This window comes from Pseudorca crassidens, chromosome 21 (assembly GCF_039906515.1).
Source record: "Pseudorca crassidens isolate mPseCra1 chromosome 21, mPseCra1.hap1, whole genome shotgun sequence".
NCBI classification, from domain to species: domain Eukaryota; kingdom Metazoa; phylum Chordata; class Mammalia; order Artiodactyla; family Delphinidae; genus Pseudorca; species Pseudorca crassidens.
This window is the reverse complement of record NC_090316.1, coordinates 8,806,820-8,832,854: the sequence shown is the minus strand read 5'-3', so window position 1 is coordinate 8,832,854 and position 26,035 is coordinate 8,806,820. Positions and strand designations below refer to the sequence as shown.

At 57.9% G+C, this 26,035-nt stretch overlaps 2 protein-coding genes across 5 annotated transcripts in view; one reads left to right on the top strand and one right to left on the bottom strand.

Annotated features, from left to right (window-relative positions):
- The window catches only part of ADGRA2 (adhesion G protein-coupled receptor A2), a 34,655-nt gene extending 19,677 nt beyond the window's left edge, over positions 1 to 14,978 (top strand). The window contains exons 3-19 of one of the 4 annotated variants that reach the window (XM_067721941.1): positions 2,962 to 3,033; positions 3,294 to 3,365; positions 3,499 to 3,570; positions 3,901 to 4,064; positions 4,462 to 4,675; positions 5,288 to 5,452; positions 6,042 to 6,240; positions 6,715 to 6,864; positions 6,994 to 7,155; positions 7,839 to 8,063; positions 8,247 to 8,463; positions 9,012 to 9,220; positions 9,997 to 10,124; positions 10,402 to 10,525; positions 10,939 to 11,084; positions 11,717 to 11,806; positions 12,026 to 14,978. In XM_067721941.1, coding sequence (XP_067578042.1) covers positions 2,962 to 3,033; positions 3,294 to 3,365; positions 3,499 to 3,570; positions 3,901 to 4,064; positions 4,462 to 4,675; positions 5,288 to 5,452; positions 6,042 to 6,240; positions 6,715 to 6,864; positions 6,994 to 7,155; positions 7,839 to 8,063; positions 8,247 to 8,463; positions 9,012 to 9,220; positions 9,997 to 10,124; positions 10,402 to 10,525; positions 10,939 to 11,084; positions 11,717 to 11,806; positions 12,026 to 13,286 — 3,670 coding nt within the window. In that variant the 3' untranslated portion in view covers positions 13,287 to 14,978. Of the gene's footprint in view, positions 1 to 2,961; positions 3,034 to 3,293; positions 3,366 to 3,498; positions 3,571 to 3,900; positions 4,065 to 4,461; positions 4,676 to 5,287; positions 5,453 to 6,041; positions 6,241 to 6,714; positions 6,865 to 6,993; positions 7,156 to 7,838; positions 8,064 to 8,246; positions 8,464 to 9,011; positions 9,221 to 9,996; positions 10,125 to 10,401; positions 10,526 to 10,938; positions 11,085 to 11,716; positions 11,807 to 11,981 lie in introns of all 4 variants that reach the window. The other 3 variants (XM_067721942.1, XM_067721939.1, XM_067721940.1) reach the window with 3 other exon arrangements.
- BRF2 (BRF2 RNA polymerase III transcription initiation factor subunit) lies at positions 14,895 to 19,872 on the bottom strand. The gene is made up of 4 exons (XM_067721943.1): positions 19,575 to 19,872; positions 18,800 to 18,859; positions 17,313 to 17,634; positions 14,895 to 16,252 (listed from the first exon to the last, which is right to left on the bottom strand). Exons 1-4 carry the CDS (start codon positions 19,726 to 19,728, stop codon positions 15,514 to 15,516), a joined length of 1,275 nt encoding a protein of 424 aa, XP_067578044.1. The 5' UTR covers positions 19,729 to 19,872; the 3' UTR covers positions 14,895 to 15,513.
- Between the last annotated feature and the right edge of the window lie 6,163 nt (positions 19,873 to 26,035).

The following is a 26,035-nucleotide window of genomic DNA, read 5'->3' as shown; positions in this document are numbered from 1 at the left end:
GTCTTACACATTCAGCTTCCTGAGCTGCTTTTTGCCCAAGAAGGACATAGGGCAAGATTTGCTCCCAGGTATCCCCCCCCCAACTTCTGCCATAGGGTGTCCTTCCCCTCCATGTGGACATAGGTACAGGGAGAGGGGTCTATCTTGATCCAGGAGCCTGGTCTGGATTAGGCAAGGGGGTGTAGGGAGGGAGGCTCCACCCATAAGCTGCATTCTCTCCAGGTTCCAAGACCAGAGGTCTGTGGAAGCAGACAGAGGGCAGGAGATGCCACATCATACAAGCATCTCTGCGTCCTTGCGACCTCGCCTAAGGAATGAAGGAATCCAATGAGCAAGTCCAGAGCAGGAGGTTGTAACCTAGGTTCCACGAGCCCCTGGAATCAGATGCACAATATTGGGGGTAGTGCATTCTTCTAGGGCAGGACTCCATAGCCCTCATCAGATATTCAAAAGGACGTGCTAAGCAAGAAATGTGCAGAACCACCAACCTATAGGGGCCTCGCGGGTCCACAAAAATATCCAAGTTCTACGGTAGCATTTCCTCCTACCACTAGGGAGGGTACAGCCCCAGAGCTGCGTCCCCCACCTTAGGGACCAGGAGGCCTCAGCTGCCCAGGGGCCAGCCCCCATCGGGCTAGCAGCTCAGCCAGGAGCCGCCCCTGGCCTGTGCCCCTCCGGAGAGGACCCAAGACTGGTTGGTTCCAGGCCAGCAGGCCGTCTCTGAGGGCATTCCTTCTGAGGGCTGCCTTGGTCACCCCGGAAGCCTCTCTGCGGGCGTGAGACAAGAGGTCAGGACCGCCGACACTTGCTGGAAGCTCCCCTTTCAGAAGGCCCTGGCTGGCCCGGGCTGCAGGAAACCCAGGGCAGGAAGGGGCTGGGCCCGAGCGGGCTGCCGTGCTCCCATCTGTAGAGCATCAGTGGGGCAGCTGGGCGGGGGGTTCTCGAGGGGGGCCAGGGAGGAAATGAGAATAAACATAGTGAGCGGAGAGGGAAGGGGCGGGGGGCTGCAGCCTGGGCCCCTTGGCAGCCCATGAAGGGAAGTGACACAATGAGGAATGTGTTTCCCTCTGCTCGTCCCCCACACGGGTGGGAGGCGGAGCCCTGAGAATGGCCAGAACCCAAGAGGGGCCGGGGGCACGGGCTGCCGCAGCATCGGAGGACCGGGCTGTGGGGTGGGGGGGCAACCCTGGGCGGGCGGGCGCTCTCCCAGCCATCTCCAGCCTCCTCTCTGCAGGAGCCTTCTAGGGGCTGCCTTCTCGCACATTCCCTGCCTGCACGAAGCGGCCCTTCCGGGGGCTTCCTCTTCTTTCTCAGCGGGGCGCAGGGTTATGCAGCCCAAGTCCTTGGTATGAGAGGGTGCTGAGGTGTGAGGAGCCCCAGCCAGGGGCAGGGCTGGGCAAGGGATTTGTTGCATTTCTCTCTGTCTCTGTCTCTCTCTGGGTGTTTCTGTCCCCAGCGGGGACTGTCTGTGTGAAAACAGGCCCCCTGCTGGGACGGCACCTCCCCATCCTGGACACCCATTTCCTCTCCCCCCAGAAGGGAGCTGGCTCAGTTAACCCCCTGCTGCCCATAATCCGGAGCTGCCCCTGAGACTCTGGCCTGCAGAGCCAAGAAGGCGGGTCTGGGCCGGGGGGGTGGGGGTGGGGGTGGTGGCAGGGCCCTGGAGAGCAGGCTGACCCCACAGGCCAACCTAAGTTGATTATTCCAGGAACCCCCCACCCTTGCCCTCCGCCTCATGATCTCCTGGGTGCTTGGGTGGGCCCGAGAGGATGTTGGAACGTAGGGAGCTAGCCAGGAGGCTGCAGCCCTCCCCGCCCCCAGGTGGGCAGTGAGGCCTCCTGGTAAGGTCTCTGTGGGCCGCAAGCCTGTTCTGGTTTGGCTCGGGACAGACCCAGGTAGGCCTTGGGTAGGTGGGCAAGGGTTGGGTCAGTCTGGCGCCTCTCCCCATGGCTGTGCCCGAGAGGACAGGGTGCTGGGGCAGGCCAGGGGGCCAGCCATCGCCTTGGGCCTCAGTGGTCCCAGAGGGCTGCCGGGTCTGGTGGGGGGCTGGGGCCATGTGGGCACCGGCCGGTCCCCAGTGGGCCGGGACTGTCCCTTCGGCCCGCCCCTGCTGCCCCGGGAGGATGTGACAAAGTGGAGGGAGGGTGGCACTCTGACCGTGTGATGGAGTTTGAGCCACCAGAGCCTGGGACGGAAGCTACTCTGAAAACTTCCCTGCAGTTCGTCCCTCCTGGTGGGTGACCCTTGGCCCTGTGGTGCCTGGGGGCCAACTGCCATCTTCTGTCCAGTCTGTGACCCGAGGTGGCCCTTGCCCTGCCACCCTGTCTCTGCACTAGGGGCTCGAGGAAGCCTGGGGGGAGGGCGGCAGGTGACCCCCTCGGCCTCAGCTTCCTCATCTGAGGGCTGAGGGGCGGGGCCAGGTGATGGACAACCCCCCAGGGCCGCATCCACAGGGTCACCAGCCAGCCCGGGACCTTTCCTCACCTGCTAGGTGGAGCATCCGCCCGATGGCTCTAAAGTACCTCTCCGCGGCCAGGCTCAAGATGACCTTACCTTTGTGTAGCAGTTGACAAAGAAAGGGCCGTTACACCCATTTTCAAACGATTCTACAGCAGCCCTGAGAGACTGAGAAACTCAGGGCAGCTCGTGGGAACCGGGAACCGAGGCCTCCCGACTCCCGGTTCAGGGACAGCTCCTCTCCCGTCTCCGCCGCGCCGGCCTCCTCATCCGAGGCCTTCCCCCCGGATCTCTCGGTGTCTCCATCCTCCCTGACCCAGGGAGGCGGAAGGGGACCCGTCTGAGCGGCCAGGTCCTTCATCCGGCCTCCCAGCCGCGCTGAGGCGAGCAGGGACTTAGAGGGAAACCGAGAGCCCGGCACTGGCGGCGGTGAGGCCGCCCGCCCCGGGCAGCCGCGTGGCCCCGGAGCGGGCGAGGTGTGAGGCCCCCGCTTGCTTCCCACAGGGACCTGAGGAACAACGTCATCAGCACAGTGCAGGCGGGCGCCTTCCTGGGTCTGGGGGAGCTGAAGCGCCTGTGAGTGGCCTGTCCTGACCCCACGCCCCAGCCCCCTCGTCCCTGGAGGCGGTCCCATGGGTGCCGCCACCCTCCCACTCACCCTCCCTCACTGCCTCTCCTCCCCGCACGCAACAGGCTGGGGGCAGACATCTCATGCCCCAGCACCGTGTCTTTCTCCGCTCCCGCCCACAAGCCCCGCCCACACGCGTGTGTCCCTCACAAGCGGATCCGTGCGCTACCACGTGGCCGACTTGCTGAGGTCGTGTGTGTCTCTCCAGAGATCTCTCCAACAACCGGATTGGCTGTCTCACCTCTGAGACCTTCCAAGGCCTCCCCAGGCTTCTCCGGCTGTGAGTGAGGGGCGGGGAGGGGGGCAGCGGGAAGGCTCCCCAAAGCCTCACGGGTCCCCGCATTCTCATCACTCACCACCCACCTCCTGTGGCCCAGGGGGAGCCTAAGATCCCCTCTCCCTGTTTCCTGCAGAAACATATCTGGAAACATCTTCTCCAGTCTGCCACCGGGGGTCTTTGATGAGCTGCCAGCCCTTAAGGTTGTGTGAGTATCCTTCCCCAGCCCCAGCAGTCAGGCCCTGCTTCCTTCCACTTCCCAGGAGGGAGACGCATAAGCACCGTGCCCACGTGGCCAGCCTTCTGAGGAGGTGCGGCAGACGATGGCTGAAGCTCCACATACGCGCCTCCCCGTGCTTGCCGTGGCGGCTATGGTGGCGGCCATGGTGGCGGCCATGGTGGCGGGCGGCCGGGCACACGTGCACAATTTTGCTCTCCCGGCCCTCTCCAGCCTCAGTCTCTCCCTGGGGCTCCATCCCCACCCCGGGGAGCCCACGCTCCCTCTGCTCTACCCTGTGGCCCCTCCACCCCCCTGCAGGGACTTGGGCACCGAGTTCCTGACGTGTGACTGCCGCCTGCGCTGGCTGCTGTCCTGGGCCCGGAATCGCTCCGTGCAGCTGTCGGAGCGCACGCTCTGTGCCTACCCCAGCGCCCTGCACGCCCAGACCCTGGGCGGCCTCCAGGAGGCCCAGCTGCGCTGCGGTGAGCAAACCCGCACCCTCAGGCTCCCTCCTGAGGGGCCCCTGCTGGCTCAAGGCTCCCTGTGCGCTGGGCTTGGCCTCCAGGGCGTCCTCTCCCTCAGATCCCACTGGGGGCTGGTCCTCCATCTGCTTTTGTAAACTTCCTTTGGGGCCGCTGCTTTGTTTATGTTTTCCGTCTGGTCCCACCTCTTGGGGTGACAAGTGTGCAGTGGAAAGAAGCATCTTTATTTGTTCGAAACCTGCCTGCTCCTCTCCTGCGCTCTTATCTCCGGAGACTCTCCAGCCCCCCTTCTCCTTCCGAGTTGGGGCGGGCTCCAGACCAGACAGAGGGGCCTGGCTCTGCCCCCACTGGACCCTCACCCGTCACTCAGCCTCACTGCCAGTGTCCCCTCCCACAGAGGGGGCCCTGGAGCTGCACACACATCACCTCATCCCATCCCTCCGCCAAGTGGTCTTCCAGGGCGACCGGCTGCCCTTCCAGTGCTCGGCCAGCTACCTGGGCAATGACACCCACGTCCGCTGGTACCACAACCGGGCCCCTGTGGAGGGCGACGAGCAGGCGGGCATCCTCCTGGGCGACAGCCTCATCCACGACTGCACCTTCATCACCAGGTACAGGCCCTGCGGCCCCTTCTGGGCCCATGGCGCGGGCGGGGGTGGCCACAGTACCCTCATGCACCCCGCGAAGGAGATGGCCTGATCTGGGGATACATGCGGGTGTGCTGATGCACATCCAGGACTAAGTCAGAAATGGTCTGGATGAGGGACAGATTGAACACCTGATAGAAGAAAACGATTATATCTGACATTTCTTCAGTGCTTTCACAATGATATAGCGGCTCTCACCTGTATTATTGGACTTGATCTCTCCAGTAGATTTGCAAGAGAGGTAATATTATCTCTGTGATAAAAAGATGGGGAAATTGGGGAATTCCCTGGCGGTCCGGGGGTTAGGACTCAGCGCTTTCACTACCAGGGCTGGGGTTCATGCTGGTCGAGGAACTAAGATCCTGCAAGCCGCACGGCACAGCCAAAAAAAAGACAGGCACTAACGGAAGGCCAATCAGAGTTAAAGAAGTGTGTACGTGCTTCCCTGGCTCAGTTAAAGAAATGAGCCTGGAGCTGATGCCCTGCGTGCCCCAGGGTGGCCCCCGGGCGCTTGGGGAGGGTGGCTGGCCGCCGGGAGCGCCTCCAGCCAGCCCTCGCCCGCCCGCCCGCCCACAGTGAGCTGACCCTGTCTCACATCGGCGTGTGGGCCTCAGGCGAATGGGAGTGCTCCGTGTCTACGGTCCAGGGAAACGCCAGCAAGAAGGTGGAGATCGTGGTGCTGGAGACCTCGGCCTCCTACTGCCCCGCAGAGCGAGTCGCCAACAACCGCGGGGACTTCAGGTTCGAGACCCAGGCCCCGGCCCACACCCCGCTCCTGCCCCTGGGACCACCGGTGACCGGTCCCCCACCCACTCCAAGCTGGAGAATACGCTGCCTTTTGTCATTCAGCTCCAGGTCCCGCTGGCACATTTACAGAGACCGTATCCTTTTGTATAAAATCACCCTCCGAATGTGCTGTGCAGAACAAAAAGGGTTTTTTTTCCTTTTTCTTCCTTCCATGCGTAGCTGACAAGGCTCTCCCACTGCGGATGCCACACTTTCACATCCCAGTGGCCTCTCACTCAGGCAGGGGAGGAGTTATTCTCCCCATCGTACAGCCGAGAAGACTAAGGCCCAGAAAGCATAAGTGACTTGAACTCAGGACTTCAAGTCCAGCCTCGCAGCACCAGTGACAGCACTGTCCCAACAAACACAGCTTTAGAAAGGAGGTGGAGCTTGGGAAGCCCTTGAAGTGCCGTCCAAACACACACCCTCTTCTGGGCCCGTCCTGCAGCTCCCAAGGAGTCTGGCCTCACAGTTCTCAGGGCAGGGGAGGGACTCTTGGCCTGAGGAGCCTAGGTCATCGGCAACTTCCCACCTCTGCCCCCAGGTGGCCTCGAACTCTGGCTGGCATCACAGCCTACCAGTCCTGCCTGCAGTACCCCTTCACCTCGGTGCCCCTGAGCGGGGGTGCCCCTGGCACCCGAGCCTCCCGCCGGTGTGACCGAGCTGGCCGCTGGGAGCCGGGGGACTACTCCCACTGTCTGTACACCAACGACATCACCCGGGTGCTCTACACCTTCGTGCTGGTGAGGCCAGGAGAGGGGAGGGGTGCGGGAAAGGGGGAGGGGAGAAGCCTGCTGGCCTCTTGGGCTGTGCTGCCTCCTTGGGATGCATGGTGAGGGGCCGTGGTCACCGTGTCTCATGCTCTTCTCCTCTAGCTCTCCCTTTCCCAGGGGACTCAGAACCCCAGGGCCACAGTTGGGACATGTGGGCCACCCCCAAGGTCCCCAGTACAGCAAGGACAGCCTTAAGCAGAAAGCAGGGACAGCGTGAGGTCATCCCGTTGTCCTCAAGCAGTGGCATAACCAGTGGACGGCCCCGAGTTAGGAAGGGCTCACTCCTTACCTTCGCCTCCTGTCTGGACCAGACCCAGCTGTGGGCTAGACCCTGTTCCCTAGGCCCCGTTGCTCTGAGCATCAGCACAGGGGAGGGGGCCCCCACGCTGTTTTGGGGGAGAAGGAGCCAGATTAGACGGTGCCCTTTCCTCCCCACACCCCCAGATGCCCATCAATGCCTCCAACGCACTGACCCTGGCCCACCAGCTTCGAGTATACACGGCCGAGGCCGCCAGCTTCTCCGACATGATGGACGTTGTCTACGTGGCTCAGATGATCCAGAAGTTTCTGGGTTACGTCGACCAGATCAAAGAGGTGAGATTCGATCGGGCCCCTGGGGCCCCTGGAAATCACCTGCCCCCCACCTGCTGAAGCAGGTCTTGCCCCAGCCTCTGGGTCCCCAGCCCCGCCTCCTGCCCTCAGTGACTCCGCCCCCGCCTCCAGCTGGTGGAGGTGATGGTGGATATGGCCAGCAACCTGATGCTGGTGGACGAGCACCTGCTGTGGCTGGCCCAGCGCGAAGACAAGGCCTGCAGCGGCATCGTGGGCGCCCTGGAGCGCATTGGGGGGGCCGCCCTGAGCGCCCACGCCCAGCACATCTCTGTGGTACGGTGGGCCGGCTGGGAGGGTGCCCTGCCCAGGGAGGGACAGGGAGGGACTCAGAGGTGACGGGGGCCAGCCCTTGTCATCCAGGAGCAAGTCCTCCGAGTGTGCACCAGCCGTGCGCCCAGTTAGCGAGAACACCGAACGTGACTAGGGTTCCGTTTGTGTGGCATCAAATTCCAACTTGTCAGGAGCAGGGCAGAGGAGAGGGAGGCCGGCGACATCGGAGAAGTTACACAGGGCTTCGTGCGGGGACCGAGTTGAAGGGCTAGCCGGATGGAAGCACGTGGGGGGTGGGGTGGGGAAGGGGTGACGGAGACTTCTGTTCCCTGAGAAGAGGGGGAGTTTCCAGCGGTGGGTGGCGAACCAGCTAACAAGCAGCGCACAGCATCTCCTCTGCGTGAGACGGTGCTGGGTGCCGGGGGAGATCCGAGGGGGGCGAGGACCCTGCTCCCCGTAATAGCTGGGGCAGCAGGACTGGGACGTGGCAAGAGCTGGGCCAGCTCCAGGACGGGGTGTGAGCGAGCGGGAGGACGGGCCGAAGAGCAGGGGTTCGGGGGATTCCACGGCAGACGCAAGGCTGCCAGGCCCTGAGTGATGAGCAAGGACGGCGGGTTGGCCTGAGCAGGTCTGCGGTCTTCAGCAGGAGAAGGCCAGGAGAGGGGTGACAAGGTCCCTGTCCCTAGAACTCGAGGAACGTGGCCTTGGAGGCCTACCTCATCAAGCCGCACAGCTACGTGGGCCTGACCTGCACGGCCTTCCAGAGGAGGGAGGCCGGTGCGCCGGGCACCCGGCCCTTGGGTCCCGGCCAGATCCCCTCCCCGGAGCCGGAGCCCCTGGCCGACCAGCAGCTCCGCTTCCGCTGTACCACGGGGAGGCCCAATGTTTCTCTGTCGTCCTTCCACATCAAGGTGGGCGCCGGGGGAGGGAGGATGCTGAGAGGGCAGGTACGGGGTGCAGGCGCCTGGTCAGGTGGATGGTGTGAGGGGACGCAGGACTCAGACAGGGGGTGAGGGGATGGAGGAGGAGGGGCTGGAGGACAGCGGAGCCCCAGGGACCCCGGGTGTGTCTGAGGAACTCCTGTTTCCCCCCAGAACAGCGTGGCCCTGGCCTCCATCCAGCTGCCGCCCAGTCTATTCTCGTCCCTCCCGGCTGCCCTGGCCCCCCCGGCCCCCCCAGACTGCACCCTGCAGCTGCTTGTCTTCCGAAACGGCCGTCTCTTCCGCAGCCACGGCAACACCTCCCGCCCTGGAGCCGCTGGGCTTGGCAAGAGGCGCGGCGTGGCCACCCCCGTCATCTCTGCGGGAACCAGTAAGGGCCTGCACCCCGCCCGCCCTCCCCTGCGCCCCCCGCGCCCTGCTGGAGGTGGCCGGGGGCGGTGGCCCTGCACCATTTCCTCGGGCGGTGCGGGGCAGGGATGTCCCGTGAAGGAATGGACTGGTGGAGAAAAGGCTCAAGAGACCCTGGGTTTCACAGCCCAGATTCGTCAGATTTCCAAAGGGCTATAACACGAACCCTCCACCCGCCTGGGCCTCCTTCCGTCCCCCTTCGTCACCTGGTGCCAACTTCCCCCTCAGGGTGCCCTCCTGAATCCTCCCTTCATCCGGGCTTCCACTCCCTCCGCGTCACCTTCCACCTTCTCGTCCCGGACCCCAGAGTCCTCCCTTCCTGGGCATGTCGCCACGACTCATTTGGCACTTAGGTGGGCCACCACCTCCAGGTGCCTTTATTTTGATTCATCCTTGTGTCTCCCAGTTAGGCTGAGGCCCTGGGGGGCAGGCCCGCACTTGGCATCTAACTCTATTCCCCAAGCCCAGCGCACGCCCTGACCGAGCCTGAGTGGACCCCCTCCCCTGTAGGTGGCTGCAGCGTGGGAAACCTGACTGAGCCGGTGGCCGTTTCGCTGCGGCATTGGGCTGAGGGGGCCGAGCCCATGGCCGCTTGGTGGAGCCAGGAGGGGCCGGGGGGGCCCGGGGGCTGGAGCTCTGAGGGCTGCCAGCTCCACTCCAGCCAGCCCCACGTCAGCTCCCTGCAGTGCCAGCACCTGGGCAACGTGGCCGTGCTCATGGTGAGGGTAGCGGGCACGGGGGTGGAGGGCAGGGGAACGCAGAAGGGGCGCCGGCGGGGGGTGACCAGGGGCACTCTGAGCGCCTGGGGCCACAGAAATCCTGAAAAAACAGGCCTTATCGGGCCTCGTGACGGTCAGTACTCGCAGGGAAATAAATGGCCCTCTGGTCTACCCCATACCTCTTCATCTTTCAGAAGACAGGCAGGTCCTCAGGCCCTCTATCAGGTCATCCCCATAATAGCAGCCCCAGAGCAAAAAAAAAGAAAAGAGAGGTCCTGCCTCTACTCCCATATTGAGAGAGATGGATCAGAGACCACCCAGCCTGGTCTCCACATCCTGCACTCTCTGACACCCAGATCGTTAAAGTGAAAAAAAATCTGGGAACGTTTCTCCATCCCGGTCACCCTCCTCACTCACCCCTGTCCAGCCCCCGTGCTCGCACCACACTTCACAGCCCACTTTTCCAGATCCTGAGCAGGCGTGCAGCTGTATGATAGACAGAACCTGCCCCTCTTCCCTCCTCTCTGATTCTCGGGCTGGGAACCTGAAAAGTTCCCAGAAAGGCAGATCATTAACGCCACCTAGACCGACTTTCTAAGAGAGGGTGTCATGGTGCCTACATCTTTGCTACCCAGATGGACCAAAGGCCAAAGCTGGGGCCCAAAGCTGACTGGGCTTGGGAAGAGGAAAACTGGCCTGGGGGACTGGCCAGGACTCCACAGGGCGGCCGCTCAACTTCCGGCTTCCCCTTACTCATTTCTCTCTGCTCTTTCCAGGAGCTGCGCGCCTTCCCCAGGGAGGTGGAGGGCTCAGGGGCAGGCCTGCACCCTGTCGTGTACCCCTGCACGGCCCTGCTGCTGCTCTGCCTCTTCTCCACCATCATCACCTACATTCTCCACCACAGGTGAGAGCTCCTGCGGGAAGGGAGGGCATGCTGGGTGTTACTAAGTACTGGCAAGGCGGCAGTGAGTGTTCCTTTCCCAGGCTCTTGCCTAGCCTTTCCTTCAAAGGTTCTGCAGCTGGAAAATGCGTTTGGGGGTTAAGGTGTCCATCCCATTCACACCCACGCGTGCATACAGATATCTGCCTTCTCCTCGTTGACTTTCCCAGTGACCTTGAGACCCCCGTAGGCCTGACCTTGGGTTGGGCGGCCTGTTTGTTAAAGACTGTTTCTGCGGCAGCTCCATCCATGTGTCCCGGAAGGGCTGGCACATGCTGCTGAACCTGTGCTTCCACATGGCCATGACCTCCGCCGTCTTTGCGGGAGGCATCACACTCACCAACTACCAGATGGTCTGCCAGGCGGTAAGCAGAAGGGCTGGGGTGGGGGGTCTCCAGGATCGGAGACGGCAGCCTGGGGTACAGGGGGGAGGCACGCGGGAGGAAGGGGGCTCCGCTCTTCGTGTCCAGCCTCATGTGGGCATGAGAGTAGGGGAGGTAAGAAGCAGAGCAACTAAGAGACAGGACAAAGTGGAGAGTGGGATCCTGCGATGGAAGAGAGGTCGGGGATGAGCCAGGCAGCAATGACAGGGTCATGGAGAGTCCCTGACACGGGGGAGAACCCTGGGCTGGAAGTAGAGAGGGTACTGGCAGGGACAGAACCCTGGGGAGGTTCTGGGTGGAGCTGGAGGCTGGGCACAAGGGAGGCACGGGAGAGCACTGCGGGGCTGAGGCTCTGGGACGGCCAGTCTCCCAGCCTCAGTGCCTTGACCCTATAGGTGGGCATCACCCTGCACTACTCTTCACTGTCCACACTGCTCTGGATGGGGGTGAAGGCCCGTGTCCTCCACAAGGAGCTTACCTGGAGGGCACCACCTCCACAAGAAGGGGATGCTGCCCTGCCTGCCCCCCGACCCATGCTCCGGTATGTCAGCTCTGCAGGGGGGAAGGGCTCAGGTGTCAGGGGAGGACACCAAAAGCTGTTCTCCCAGGGTGGATGCTGTCCCAGGGGTCCAAGGTCCTGGGAGATCACACTCCCAAGACAGAAGAGGTGGGGAGTTCCCCGGGGGTCCAGTGGTGAGGACTCAGTGCTTCCACTGCAGTGGGCCCGGGGTTCAATCCCTGGTCAGGGAACTAAGATCCCTCAGCCAAAAAAAAAATAAAAGGCAGAAGAGGCAAGGCCCTGGGTGGCACTAGGTTGCCCAGTGCCATGGAGGGGGGGCATCCTCGGGGTTTTCAGGCATGACAAGGCCAGGAAGGGAGCGACCTCAAAGGGCATTGGGCAGGGATCCTGGGAACCCAAGTGGCACCCCTGGCTTCTGCACTGTTTAGGGTGACAGAAAGCAATTCTGGCCACTGTCCCTTAGAACAGTCTTGGCCAAATCCCTTAGGGACCTACTGACCTGCCCTGGAGAGGCATTGCATCCCTGGCAAACAAACTCTGACATAATTTCTAGGGGAAAGAGGATAGGACAGAGACCCCAAGGTGAGGGTTCTGAGCACCTGGCCCCCTCCTTGTTCCCCAACTCTCTGACCCCCAAACCCATTCCTCTCCAGGTTCTATTTGATCGCAGGAGGGATCCCACTCATTATCTGTGGCATCACAGCCGCTGTCAACATCCACAACTACCGGGACCACAGCCCCTAGTGAGTGCACGGCCCGCCTGCCCCAAACCTCCCCGCCCTGCCCCGGATGCCTCGCCCTGCCCCGGAGGCCTCCTACTCCGATGCGCCCAGCCCGTCACCCAGCCCCAAGCTCTGCATGCTGACTGAGCCGCTTCCGCCTCTCCACTCACCATAGCCTCCCTTCCCGCCCACCCAGCCTCCGCGCCCCACCTCACGCGTGCCGCCTGTGTCTCCCCTCAGCTGCTGGCTAGTGTGGCGCCCAAGCCTAGGAGCCTTCTACATCCCCGTGGCTTTGATTCTGCTCATCACCTGGATCTATTTCCTGTGCGCGGCGCTGCGCTTACGGGGTCCTCTGGCACAGAGCCCAAAGGGGGGCACCAGCAGGGTCTCCCTGGAGCCAGGGGAGGAGCTGAGGGGTTCCACCAGGCTCAGGAGCAGCGGCCCCCTCCTGAGTGACTCGGGTTCCCTTCTGGCCGCTGGGAGCGCAGGGGTGGTGACGCCCGGGCCCCCGGAGGAGGGTGACGGTCTCTATTCTCCAGGAGCCCAGCTGGGGGCGCTGGTGACCACGCATTTCCTCTACCTGGCCATGTGGGCCTGCGGGGCTCTGAGCGTGTCCCAGCGCTGGCTGCCCCGGGTGGTGTGCAGCTGTCTGTACGGCGTGGCGGCCTCCGCCCTGGGCCTCTTCGTCTTCACCCATCACTGTGCCAGGCGCAGGGACGTCAGGGCCTCCTGGCGCGCGTGCCGTCCCCCCGCCTCGGCCTCCCGAGCCTCCCCGCGGGCCGTGCCCGCCGCCCCAGAGGACGGGTCCCCGGCTTTCGGAGAGGGGCCCGCGTCCCTCAAGTCGTCCCCGAGCGGCAGCAGTGGCCCCGCCCCGCCCCCGGGCCCCTGCAAGCTCACCAACCTGCAGCTGGCGCAGAGCCAGGCGTGCGAGGCGGGGGTGGCGGCCCGCGGGGAGGCGGAGCCCGAGACGCCGGGCCCCCGGGGGAGCCTCGGCCCGCGCCACCCGAACAACTCGCACCACGGCCGCCGGGGCCACAAGAGCCGGGCCAAGGGGCATCGCGCGGGCGAGGCCGGCGGCAGGAACCGGCTCAGGGCGCCGCGCGGGGGCGCGGCCGGGGTGGCCGAGTTGCCGTCGGGCGAGAGCGGCAGCCCGCACAACAGCCCGTCCGACAGCTACCCGGGCAGCAGCCGCAACAGCCCGGGCGCCGGACCCCGGCTCGAGGGCGAGAGCACGCTCACGCCGTCGGAGGGCAGCGACACGAGCGCCGCGCCGCTCCCCGAGGCCGGCCGGCCGGGCCAGCGCCGCAGCGCCGGCCGCGACCACCTCAAGGGCGGCGCGCTGGAGAAGGAGAGCCAGCGCCGCTCGTACCCGCTCAACGCTGCCAGCCTGAACGGCGCCCCCAAGGGCGGCAAGTACGACGACGTCACCTTGAGCGGCGCCGAGGCGGCCGGCGGCGGCTGCATGAAGACGGGGCTCTGGAAGAGCGAGACCACCGTCTAGGCTGGGGGCGGGCGCCGCTTCAGGACGGGCGGGCCGCGTGCGCAGGAGACCCCGCTTCTTGGGGGCCCTCAGAGACGTCGATCGGTACGTCCCCAGGATTGAGATAGAGGTGCCTCGCTGCGCCCGGGCTCGCCAGCTTTAGTCCCGGAGGATGGGGAAAGGACAGGCACAGGCCCGCCAACGCGAAGAGGGCCATCCCTCTGGGGTAGCGACAGACAATCCCCGAACCGCAGACGGGATACGTTTCCGTCCCAGCGCAGGCTGGTTTCGGCAGCCCCTGCCGTCCAGGCTCGGGGGAAAGGTCCTGTGGGGCTGCGGAGTGAGCAAGGGCGGCAGGGACAGCACAGCTCAGGCGGGCTTCTCCTAAGGTACTCCCCGCACCTCCCGCCCCGCTCACGGGCGGCCATCAGCCTTACCTGAAACACACGGGCGATGGGGGCCTGAGTAAGGTGTTCTCTCCTCACTGCCCTCCTCTGAATCAGTCACCCACCTGTGCCCAGATCCTAGGGCCTCTCCCCCACCCAGTTCTGGCTAACTAGGGAGCCAGCCAAGCAGATGAGCCAGGTGACCAGGACCAGTGGGAGGAAACAAGGCGCTGCTTTTCGGATCAGCTATGCAAAAGGAGAAGGTGGGGCGGGGTGAAAGGCAGCTGCAGGGATCAACCAGCCCTCTGGGAGGGGGGCAGGGGGAAAGGTGCACCATCAGGGCTGGAGGCCATTACCAGGACTGGGACACACACCACACGGCAGGGCTCAGAGGTGGCGCTTCAGGACAAAGCCCAGGCCCTACACCTAAGAAGCTGCCTGACAGATGCCTGGAGATGATGTGAGGGAAGCAGAGTTAGTGCTTAGATCTGGGGCTGAAGCGAGTCCTGCCTTAAACCTAATCCTATAAAAAAACAAAAACAACAAAACGCTCTGAAGAGGGGCGCCACCGCCAGGCTGCAGGTGGTGCTGGAGAAGCACTTACTGTCCAGTCACAGGCCCATATCCCCAGTCTCGGCCCTCCACACCGAGGGACTGACAAAGCGCACTCCCTGCCACGTGAGGCCATACAGGAGAACCGTTCCAATGATCTGATCTCCAGCTCCATATTAGGGAGAAACCTCCAAAACATCAAACCAGGTTCCTGCCTCCCGTAAGCCCAAGCCAAGTCCCCAGGGCAGTGGGGGGGGGGGGTCTGCAGCTCACCTGGGGCCTGCACCTTCACTGCTTTTAAACACCAGCACGCATATTTCTCCCAACCTAAAAAGCAACCACCAGCCTTTGGTTACAGGATGCAGTGCGAGTGCAGGGAACCCTGGGCCTCATGAAGAGCCACAGGGAAACCCGGCCCAGTCTCCATATCACCTGCCTGATCACCAAGGCAAGAGAAGACAGGGGGGCAGGGAGAAAACCCACGCGCCTTGGGATGCATCCTGTTATTTATGCTTGCTGCACAGACAATATTAGACAGAAAAAAAAAAAAGGCAAAAAAAAAAGCTTCGTATTATTCTTCCACTTACGCTGGCTGCTGTTTACATACCCCGCCAATGCCTTAGCACTGGAGAGCTTTTTGCAATACGCTGGGGAAAGGGGAGGGAGGGGATGAAAAGTGCCAAAGAAAACATGTTTTTAAAAGCTCGGGTTTTATACAATAGAATGTTTTCTAGCAGATGCCTCTTGTTTTAATATATTAAAATTTTGCAAAGCCCTTTGAGCTATGAGCTTACTCCAGCCCCGGTCCTTTTGTTAGGAGGGAGAGGATCTCTGACACTGTACACACGAACCCACTAAGGCCTGTGAATGGACGCAGGGCCAAGGGCTGCCCAGTTCCAACCTCTGAGGGCTGATACCATCCGGAATGTGCACTGCTCCACACCAGCAGGGAGGCCCCGCCAGCCCTGCAGCTGCGGTGTGTCCAATCTGAACCGAGAGCAGGAGAGCGCCTGGCACCTTCCCAACAGTCCAAGAGAAAGCCAGCCCACAGAACAGGAGTATGTGCGACCACTGTCTGGGACGAGGGATGGGACTCTCCAACCCAGGTGTCCCCGTGTTCCTTCTGACTTCGACTCTGGGACCTGGGGTCCAATAACTGCAGAGCCCCTCTTGGGTCCCTTAAATGAGAAGGGAGATGCCTAAAGACTTGTATACACTGATTTCTCTGGCTACATCAGGCCTGTTAGCAAGCCGCCGTCAGGTGGGGTTAAGCGCCCGCGCCCCCCCACCCCGCAGACCCCGGCTGTGCATCAGGGAGGGTTAGGGACACTCGTGGCAGCCTGCCTAGCGGCCTGGGCTCTCTGGAAGTCCCTAACTTCCTGAGGGGTACGCAAATACTGCTCGATCTCACTATCAGAAATGTTCTCATCTCCAGTGACTGTGGAGACAGGGGGTGTGGGACAGATCCGCTTTGGAGGCTTCAACATGCAGGGTGGGAGGAGGAGGGTGGGGCTCGCTGGCCGCTTCCCTGCGGGCAAATCTACAGAGCCATCGCCCCGGTCCTCTTTTCCCCATCCTTGCCCCTGGCCCGGCCCCTGCAATTCCTTCTCCCGGGCGTCCAGTGCGTCTGGCTCTGCTGTTCCGTCTCGAAAGGCCTTGCGGACCAACATGTGGCGGTGCTGGAGAAGGTCGCCGATGTGCGCGACCACAGACCGCTTGTCAAGCTTCAGGACCTGCAACCAGGCCAGCTGCTCGGCCAGCCGCAGCAGCACAGCCAGCAGCTCCTGCAGGCGGGAGGAAGCGGGGTACGGCAGGTCCACGCTCGCCAATTTACAAAATCGGGCAAGGGAACACGTCAGCCGATCTGAAGGCCGCAGCGACTGCCAAGCCAGGAAAGTGGCAGCGGTGATGACAGGCAAGGGATGCCGCCCGGTCACCAGCCACGTCTCATCTGCCAGCTCCACCAACTGCAGCGTTCGCGATAGCATCTTCTCCTTGTCTTCCACGTACTTGGCTGGCACAGACGGGGAGGCTTCAAACAGTTTGAAGCTGAAATAACCAAAATGAGGGTCTGATCTCAATACCTCTGGGGGACCGCTCTTTCAAAGCGCGAAAGATGGGCAAGCTATGCTATCCTCCCGGGAACACTCAAGCCTGCTGGGCAGCAAGTTTATCCAGGTACCGAGAGAAGACAGGGTGAGTCTCCTGCTGAAGAGGTAAAGGGCAGGAGAATGCAGAAGGGAGCTAACATTTCTTGACAATGCCCCTCCCCCCACCCCATCAGCCATCATTCTGAGGGCTTCACAAATGTTCTCCTTTAATCTACTCCACAGCCTGTCACGTACAGTCAGAGTCACAAAACTTGCCCACAGTCATCCAGCTTGGACGTCACCAAGCTTCACACCCAAGACTGTTTCACACCGATAGTCTTTGCTTTCTACCATATTTGTCAGAAAAAAAGAACACAGCTACTCATTTTAAAAAAAAAACAAAAAAACTGGCTTCTAACTCCAGCTCCCTCAGTTACTAATATCCTTTCAGCTCTAATCACACATGATCCTGTCGAGGCAGGGCTGCTCCATCTAGCCAAGTAGGCCACACACAACATGAGTGGTAGAACCCAGGAGCCCCGTGCCAAGGCCAACACCTTCCTTCCTACATCATTAGGTTGCTATAAGGGCAAAGGGATTTGAAAATTATAAGATTCCAGAAATGTAAAACAGGATTAACCTGATTAGTGAGTGCTAGGCACAGGAAAGGGAGAAGACTTTTTTCTCCCACATCCTTGTAGATGGGCTTTGGTCAAAAACAGCCAGCCAGGGGCTTCCCTGGTGGCGCAGTGGTTGAGGGTCCGCCTGCCGATGCAGGGAACGCGGGTTCGTGCTCCGGTCCGGGAGGATCCCACGTGCCGCGGAGCGGCTGGGCCCGTGAGCCATGGCCGCTGAGCCTGCGCGTCCGGAGCCTGTGCTCCGCGACGGGAGAGGCCACAGCAGTGAGGCCCGCGAACCGCAAAAAAAAAAAAAAAAAAAAAAAAACAAACATCCAGCCAGAGGTAAAAGGATTCAGGTCTAAACCCATCCCATCCCCGTGTCTCCCACTAGGCAGGTACCTGCTACAGTAGGTCTTCACCAGGTCCACCAAGCACAGAGATGGCACATCCAGCCCCAGGAGCTTCACCATCTGCAGGTAGGTGCCAGAAAACACATCCAAATCTGCATACAGCAGGGTGCAGATGGTTCCCATGGTCAGGGGCCAGTTACGCTGCCGGCAGGTGATTAAGACACAGCACCCGACCAACACCTCCTTCTTCTGCAGCCTGGCAGCACGGATGCCAGAGTGCTGGTATGCCTGTTGGTAGTAGGCAACTGCCGTGTCCTCAAACGTTGGTGGCAGCTGCAGAACTCGACAGAGGTCTCTCACTCGGCAGAGACCTAAGAAACCCACAGCAGGAGTTAGAGGGGCCCCAACAGCACCTTAAAAGGACCATACACCACGATCAAGTGGGATTTACCCCAGGGATGCAAGGATTTTTCAATATCTGCAAATCAATCGGTGTGATACACCACATCAACAAATTGAAAAATAAAAACCGTATGATCATCTCAATAGATGCAGAAAAAGCTTTTGATAAAATTCAACATCCATTTATGAGAAAAGCTCTCCAGAAAGTGGGCATAGAGAGAACATACCTCAACATAATAAAGGCCATATATGACAAACCCACAGCTAACATCATACTCAATGGTGAAAAGCTGAAAGCATTTCCTCCAAGATCAGGAACAGGACAAGGATGCCCACTCTCGCCATTTTTACTCTACAAAGTTTTGGAAGTCCTAGCCATAGCAATCAGAGACAAAAAAGAAATAAAAGGAATCTAAATTGGAAAGGAAGAAGTAAAACTGTCACTGTTTGCAGATGACACGATACTGTACATAGAGGGAACAAAGAAGCCACCATGCAGCTCCTAGCAATTTCTGTTCAACTCGCCTCAGATACCAGAGGCACAAATAATGGACCTTTCTACAATGACAAGAGAGACACTTGGTGAGGTCATTCAAAAGGCACAAAGACATTTATGAAAGGAAGTCACGCTTCAGTGCCCCATCTTCTGGAGGCTGGTTTGATTTGTGGCCAAGCCAAAGTGTGATCTGGGTTCCTTGAGTCTACCTCAGACATACCCCCCAAGCAAACCTAAACCTTCCACCTAACTGCCACCTGTCTTAGAACCATCTCCATCCTTTATTTCTAATTACCATTCTCTTCCTCTCTACCTTACCCAGTAATGCTGAAAACAGAAAAGACAAGCAGATGGGCTAGACAGGGGTCCCCAACCCCCGGAGCAACCACTACCGGTCCTCGGCCTGTTAGGACCCGGGTGGCACAGCAGGAAGTGAGCGGCAGGCGAGCCAGCGAAGCTTCATCTGCCACTCCCAATCACTCGCATTACTACCTAAACCATCCCCCCGCGACCCAGTCCGTGGAAAAACTGTCTTCCACGAAACCGGTCCCTGGTGCCAAAAAGGTTGGGGACCACTGGGCTAGACCATCAGGAGAACTTTCTTTAAAGCCACTGTGTCATAAAAGGTTGATACTCACCTCGCTGCTGACTGCGACTAACTTGTTCGTTTTCCCCTGTGCTTCGGGAATATGTTACTTCTGTAAGATAATGAACAAATAGCTTGTTTAGCCTCTATTCACCAAATCCCTGCCCTCCCACCACACAAAACCGGGAAGCAGAAACCCAATCATCATGCACCCACTCCTTGTCTCACAGAAGGTGCCCATCTGTGCAAGTTAAAGGTCGACCTGGTTTTCCATGACCACAAGCAATACCAAATACACAGAGACTAAAGAGGACTAGGACTGCCCTAAAGCAGCTCCAAGTGTTCCAAATTTCCAGCTGTCCCTCCTGTACATCCAGTTCAGGCAATTCTCCTGCCTGCAGATTCTGAGCGCTGCATTGCGTAGGGACTTGGAAAACAAAGTAAAGAAAAAAAAAAAAAGATGCTTTTGCCAATTAGTGCTCAAAACTACTTCGGGATAACAGTATTTTCTGTATTCGTAAAGAACTGATCTATCAATACAATTCTTCGACCATGCCCAGACTAGGTAAACTGAGTGGAACTTTGTTTCTGTTTCATTTATTCAACATCTGTTAATACCTACTACATATACCAGATACGGTGCTAGAAAAACACAGATGAATGGCAGTCCCTGACCTTCTGCAGCTCGCTCGTCCACTTTAGGCTGTTTTCTCTCATATTTAAGGGTGCACGTGACAGGGAGAGGGCAGGAGATAAGAAGAATCTGACGTCAATCCCTCCACAGCCCCAGGCTGTACCCACGGCCCCGGAAAAGCCCGCAGAGGTACCTCGGAGGTTGCCCTCGTCAGTGAAGGTGGTAGTAAGGACTCCCTCGGTGACCACACAGCCGCAGTCGGAGCACACCAGCTGGTTCTGCGAATAGTGCGAGTCTTCCACGAGCTCAGTGGAGCCGCAATCGGGACACCGGCCTCCGCCCGGCATCTCACAACCCGTCCAAAGCCGATGAAGCTTTCCAACACCCGCCCCTAACGTCGACAACAGCAACTGTGCAGAAACAGGAAGTAGGAGCGGACCCTTGTAAGGTCTGCACCTTTCTTTTCCGTCCAGCGTAACCGGGGTATTATAGGTATTTCCTCCGCGGCTGCGCGGAACTTCCGGTCCGTTCCTCTTTGGCTCGGGTAGAAACGTGATCTAGGAGAGGAGGTTCCTGTTCTGGACTGTGTCTTCGGGTTCCCCGCAATCTGTAGTTACTTTGAGGTGGGCCCGACTGGGGATTGCATTTGAGTGAGCGTTATACCTGCATGGACACGGATAACAGACAAGATATTGTTGCCATCCGCAAACAACTCTTCTTTCTAAAGCGCTAGGGGAATCGCAGATTCTCCATTTCTCTTTGGTGACGGATGTTGATTTTGGCCATAGAACAAAATCTGTGTCTAAAAGGGAGAGTAGTGTATCAAGAGAGCAGGAAATCGTGCTCTTTCCAGAGTGGCTTCCCCTCCAGCAAGTTGTTTCCTCTCTTTGCAGTCTATTTCCCTCCACTGTAGAATGAAGGAGTTGAATTAAAATCCAGAGTGGCAACCTCGGATGCTTTCAGAGGCTAGGCAAGGAATGTCTAAGGGAGTTGGAGAGAAAGAATATGCGGTGGTGAGACTCTTGGCAATCTGAAGGATTCAAGCAGATTCGGATGTTTTTAAACCTGACCTTTAAGATGCTCCAAGATTCTAGCTCCAAAGTTCCTAGCATGGGATAGTATAGATAAAAGAATCTTGAGCAAAAGAGTGCCTCTAGCAAGCTTACACATGAGAGATTTTGTATGTCATGTTTGAATATAAATTAAACATGACCAAAGAGAGTGTGCTTTCTCATAAGTAAATCCTAATTGCACTCATCAAGAATGCAGGTTTTGGGAATTCCCTCGTGGTCCAGTGGTTAGGACTCCATGCTTTCACTGCCGAGGGCCTGGGTTCAATCCCTGGTTGGGGAAGTAAGATTCCACAAGCTGCGCGGTGTGGCAAAACAAAACAAAACAAAAGGTTTTAACACTTGAAAGTTTTAGAATCAGTTGTGTCTGAAAAAAAAGAAAAGTGAGTTAAATGACAGAGAAAGAAAGGCCAGTCCCTTCTGACTCCAAGACAACAGATGGAAGTCATCATAGCCAGTACTGAAATTAGGTGGGGAATTTCTGTTTCTCAGTCTGGTGGTGGAGAATTTCAGGCAGGTCCGGCATTAGCAGATCTTGGGAGCTGTTGTGGGCTCAATTTCAACTGTGCACAGGGACTTGGGGGTGAACGGTGAGCACTTCCCACTGAGAACAGAAAATGACTGGACAGCTCCTGCCCAGACTGAATTGAGGAAAAAGGGTGTCTTATCAGCCCCTTAACAGATAGTGATGCTCCCTTGAGGATTAAGACACAGGTCACAGCTGTCTTCTTTAGAAGACCAATAAAGTATGCATGCTAGAGCTGAAAAGTTTTCAACAGAAAAACGGTACTTATTAGTATGAAGAGATGAGGCAACATAATGACCATGTGCCCAGTGTGTCCTCAAACAGAGGATCTGAGCCTCAAAAATAAAGGGCTCTGAGCAGGCAGAGCTATAGGTTCTTTTGAAAGAGCTACAACCAGTGGTCAGGTACAGAGGACTCTATGCCTTAAGAGACTGTGAGTTCTCTGGACCACAGTGCAGAACAAGAGCATCTCTGACCAAAATAAGATTGCCTCTTGTCTGTAATCCACGCAGCAGCCTTCTCTGCTTCAAATGCCACTTCCCTCTAATATAAATTGGGGGAGAGGTGCTGTACCTTTCAAGAATTGTCCGTTCAGGCCCTCTGGCTCACAAGTCCCTCCCCTCTGCTCACGGCTACTCCAAAGCCTCCCCTCCCTTCCTACTGCACAACAGAACTTCTGGCACCCTGGACCTCAGTGAACTGTCAGGATTCCAGGTATTAGCTGACCAGTGAACACAGAGCAGCTAGACTTCCATTTTTTCATTTTCCACATCAGCATCACATGAGATGGTTAATGGGCTATACTGAAGGGTTGAAGAACTGAATGTGATTATAATATAAATGAAAACATATTAGTGAGATGGGAACTTTCATAAGATTCCCCTCACAGTCAAGAGGAAAGCATTAAAAACCAATCAAACCAAACAAAAACACCTTCAAAAGGTGTCAGCGCCTTCTTTCCCACACTCTCCTCAAGCCTCTCTCCTCAATAGCCACATCTAAGGGTCCCATCCGGTCCCCCAGAGACTGCTTTCTCAGAGCAAGAGAACCGCTCTCCTAGAGAAATCCCAACTGCTACCACAGGGCTTGGTCCCACTGGAGGGATCCACCCCCTCCCCCAACCAAGGGATGCAATACTCTCTAACAGTCCATTCCCCGAGGTGTGAATTACTCACTTTAGCCCCACGCCATGCGAGGGCTTGAGTGGGCTTTGGTGCCCCAAGTTCCCCTCTTTCCTAGACTTCCCCACTACTGTGAGGTATGACAGGATTTATTTCTGGTTGTCCAGCAGATCAATACTGGGGACACACTTGTGTGCTCATGTGTGCACACACAGCTCTCAGAGACATCTGTTAGTTTCAGACAGTGCAGTCGACATCCTTACTGGGGACGGGAAACAGGTCCCTAAAAGCCACATAACTGGCACTGGGAGTAGGTGTTTTTTGTTTTTAATTAATTTATTTTTTGGCTGCGTTGGGTCTTCGTTGCTGTGCGTGGGCTTTCTCTAGTTGTGGCGAGCGGGGGCTACTCTTCGTTGCGGTGCATGGGCTTCTCACTGCGGTGGCTTCTCTTGTTGCGAAGCACGGGTTCTAGGTGCGCAGGCTTCAGCAGTTGTGCCTCACGGGCTCAGTAGTTGTGGCTCGTGGGCTCCAGAGCGCAGGCTCAGTAGTTGTGGCGCGTGGGCTTAGTTGTCCGCGGCATGTGGGATCTTCCCGGACCAGGGCTCGAACCCATGTCCCCTGCGTTGTCAGGTGGATTCTTAACCACTGCGCCACCAGGGAAGGCCAGGAGTAGGTTTCTTTTTTTTTTTTAAGTTTTTATTTTATATTGGAGTATAGGTGATTAACAACGTTGTGTTAGTTTCAGGTGTACAGCAAAGTGATTCAGTTATACATATACATGTGTCTCTTTGGGAGTAGTTCTTTACATTACCATACAGAACAGCATCAGACTCCTCTCATCCCCAATTTTGCACAGATCTTGAACTGAACTGCACTTTTTTAAAGTGGGATTTTGCTACAGAGTCATCTACCTATGACAGAAGCCCTGGAATTCTGCTTTCCCCAACACTACTCACAGTAAAGTGGAAGAGCAGGTTTATGATTCTCCTACCAGCAACTCTAGGGGTGGAGGGGTGATTCTCTTCCAGCCACAGGTATGTGATAGTGTAAGAGAGCCTCGCCCTCAGACACAGACAGGCTAGGAGGTGGGCAGGACTCAGGCCAGAAGATGGCGCACTCCACTAAGACATGCGAGTCTGGGGTTCACGGTCTCAGGAAGAAATCTGTTTATTTAGGGAATTTATTTGCCTTCCTCTGAGAAATCAGGACAGATACATCAGCCTTGGTGCCTTTCCTGCTGCTACAGACTCTACCAAGAGTTACCATCATTCAGTGATAGTGATGATCTTTTCTTTTTGGTTTTTTTTAAGGGATATTTATTTATTTATTTTTGGCTGCATTGGGTCTTCGGTGCTGCGCGTGGGCTTTCTCTATTTGCGGTGAGAGGGGGCTACTCTTCGTTGCGGTGCGCAGGCTTCTCACTGCGGTGGCTTCTCTTGTTGCAGAGCACAGGCTCTAGGCACACGTGCTTCAGTAGTTGTGGCACGAGGGCTCAGTAGTTGTGGCGCACGGGCTTAGTTGCTCCACAGCATGTGGGATCTTCCCGGACCAGGGCTCGAACCCGTGTCTCCTGCATTGGCAGGCAGATTCTTAACCACTGCACCACCAGGGAAGCCCATGATGATCTGTTTAACAGCTGTTCCTCCAACCTCTCTCCCCTACTCCTCCCTGAGCCTGTGAAGCTGGAGCCATGCTTCTTGTCTGTAAGGCTGGAGCCCACATGGTTCCTGGCACGTAGGCTTTTGGAATGCTGAGTGCCCAGGATGGGCTGGATTAGAGCAGAAAGCTACTGGGGAGGGGCGGCCATTGGAAAGGATGCCTCAGACGTGGTCCAGATGTGAAATACTGACCTTAAGGCCAGAGTTCTTTCTAGAGAAGAGGCCAGAGAGGAGGGCACTGAGGGCCTGAAGGAAGCCCCAGGCCAGCCGTCCCTTGGTGACATGTGTGAATGTGTTAGGGATCTACCTGTCTTTGTTACAATCTCCCTGGGAATGACCTGGCTTTCTCATCCCCGTGTCCTGGGAGTGCCTGCTACGCTCCGGAAAGGCTGTCCAGCTCTGGTGGACACCTGTCCTGGGAGGGCCGGTCAGAAGCAACATATAGACGGGATTCCTCAGAGATGGGATCATTTCTAATCTGGAGTGAGCAACCAGTGGGAGTTGGGCTGCCCTCAGGGCCTCCCCCTGGGCTCCTTCCAGCTCCGATGACTCTAACCCAGTTTCACTCTGAGCCCAGAGGACCCCCTTCTCCTCGTCACAATGAGTCTTGGAGCCTTTCTGACTGGGTCCCCATCACCTCAGCTCTTCAGTAGACAATGATTCTTCTCTGACACACAAGGGTGACACAGCCTCAGTACAGGGCACGGCCAGTACTTCCTAAACCCTTGTGCCAAGTCCCTGCCCTCATTCATATCCACTTTCCCCTTTCCTGTTGTTTATCGTGTGACCCCAATACACGTTCCCTCCCCTGCGCTGAGGATCGCTGTGTTCGGTTTCCTGATCTCCCAGGAACGAAGGCACATGGTAACTCGGAGAAGGAGGTCACAGGCCTAGAGCACGAACACAGCCGCCTCAGAGGGACCTTCCCTCCTCGGAGCCATGGCTCATCGGGCCTTGTCTTGAGGCCCTCCGTTTTCCCTGCCCATCCTCCAGGATGTCAAGTCACTCAGAATATTATCTCCTCCGCCCCCAAGGCTAGAGGAGACTGGGGCCTCCTAGTCTGGGGGCCTAGACTGGGGGTCGGCAAACTCTTCCTGTGAAGGGCCAGAGAGCAAATATTTAGATTTGGTGGGCGAGAAGGTCTTTGTTTTAAGCACTCAAGTCTACTGTTGCAACGTGGAAACAGCCGTAGACAATTACCTAAATAAGCACTGCTGTATTCCAATAAAGTTGTGGAGACAGTGAAATTTGAATCTCATGTAATTTCCATATGTCATGAAATATTATTTTGATTCTTTAACTGTAAAAATCTCCAGTGTTCAGTGAGGTGTTGTTGACTGTGGTCATCATTCCGGCCACTTGTTCATCCCACATTTAAAAAAAAAAAGGAAAACTCATCGTGTTTTTTTTTTTTGTTTTGGCCGTACCGCACATGGCTTGTGGGAGGCTTGTGAGGTCTTAGTTCCCTGACCAGGGATTGACCCCGGTGCCGCAGCAGTGAAAGCGCAGAGTCCTAACTCCTGGACCGCCAGGGAACTCCCAGGAGAAATTCCTTGGCTTGAGGGTTACATGAACAAAAGCGAAGCCATAGTTTGTTGACGCTTGTTCTAGAACCCCAGGTCGCACAGGTGAGGAGTTCAAATCCTTTCTTTACCTGCTGTGGGACCCCAGGCAAACTTAAGTTCTGATGCCTCTGAAAGTCTCCATTTCCTCATCTGCGTAATGGAGATATTATCTACCTTGAGAATTGGAAATAATACTCAGCGGCGCTTAGTGAATAAGCAGGAACTCAACAAACAGGCCTTCCTTTTGCGACCAAGTTTCAGCCTGAAGTGAGCAGCTGATAATGCAAGAATGAAGCAGCTTTCTCGCAGCTCTGAGGGCTTGTCAGTGTCACCAGGGTGACTGGTTCCAGGGCTTGGGGTACAGGTGTGTAAGAGTCAAACGTGGAAAGGCTAAATGAGGACATCCTCCCTCAGGAGACTCTGTGGCTTTGGGATCCGCTGGTCCCACAGAGGTCAGCTAAGCCAGCTTTGAACTTAAATGGGAAGGGATCGCACCTGCCTCCCCAGGAGGGGAAGCCTGCAGAAGGCAAAAGATGACACCCCCAAAGAGAAGGCCAGGGCACGGGCTCCATCGGCTTCGAGATGGGGTCCAAGGGCTAGGGGAGCGCGTGCTGCCAGCGCTTTGGCCATGGTCACGGTGGTAACTGTACCCTGTAAATGACACTTTCCATGGGGAGGTGGGCAGGGTGCCCCCTCCAAATGCAAGGGAAATGA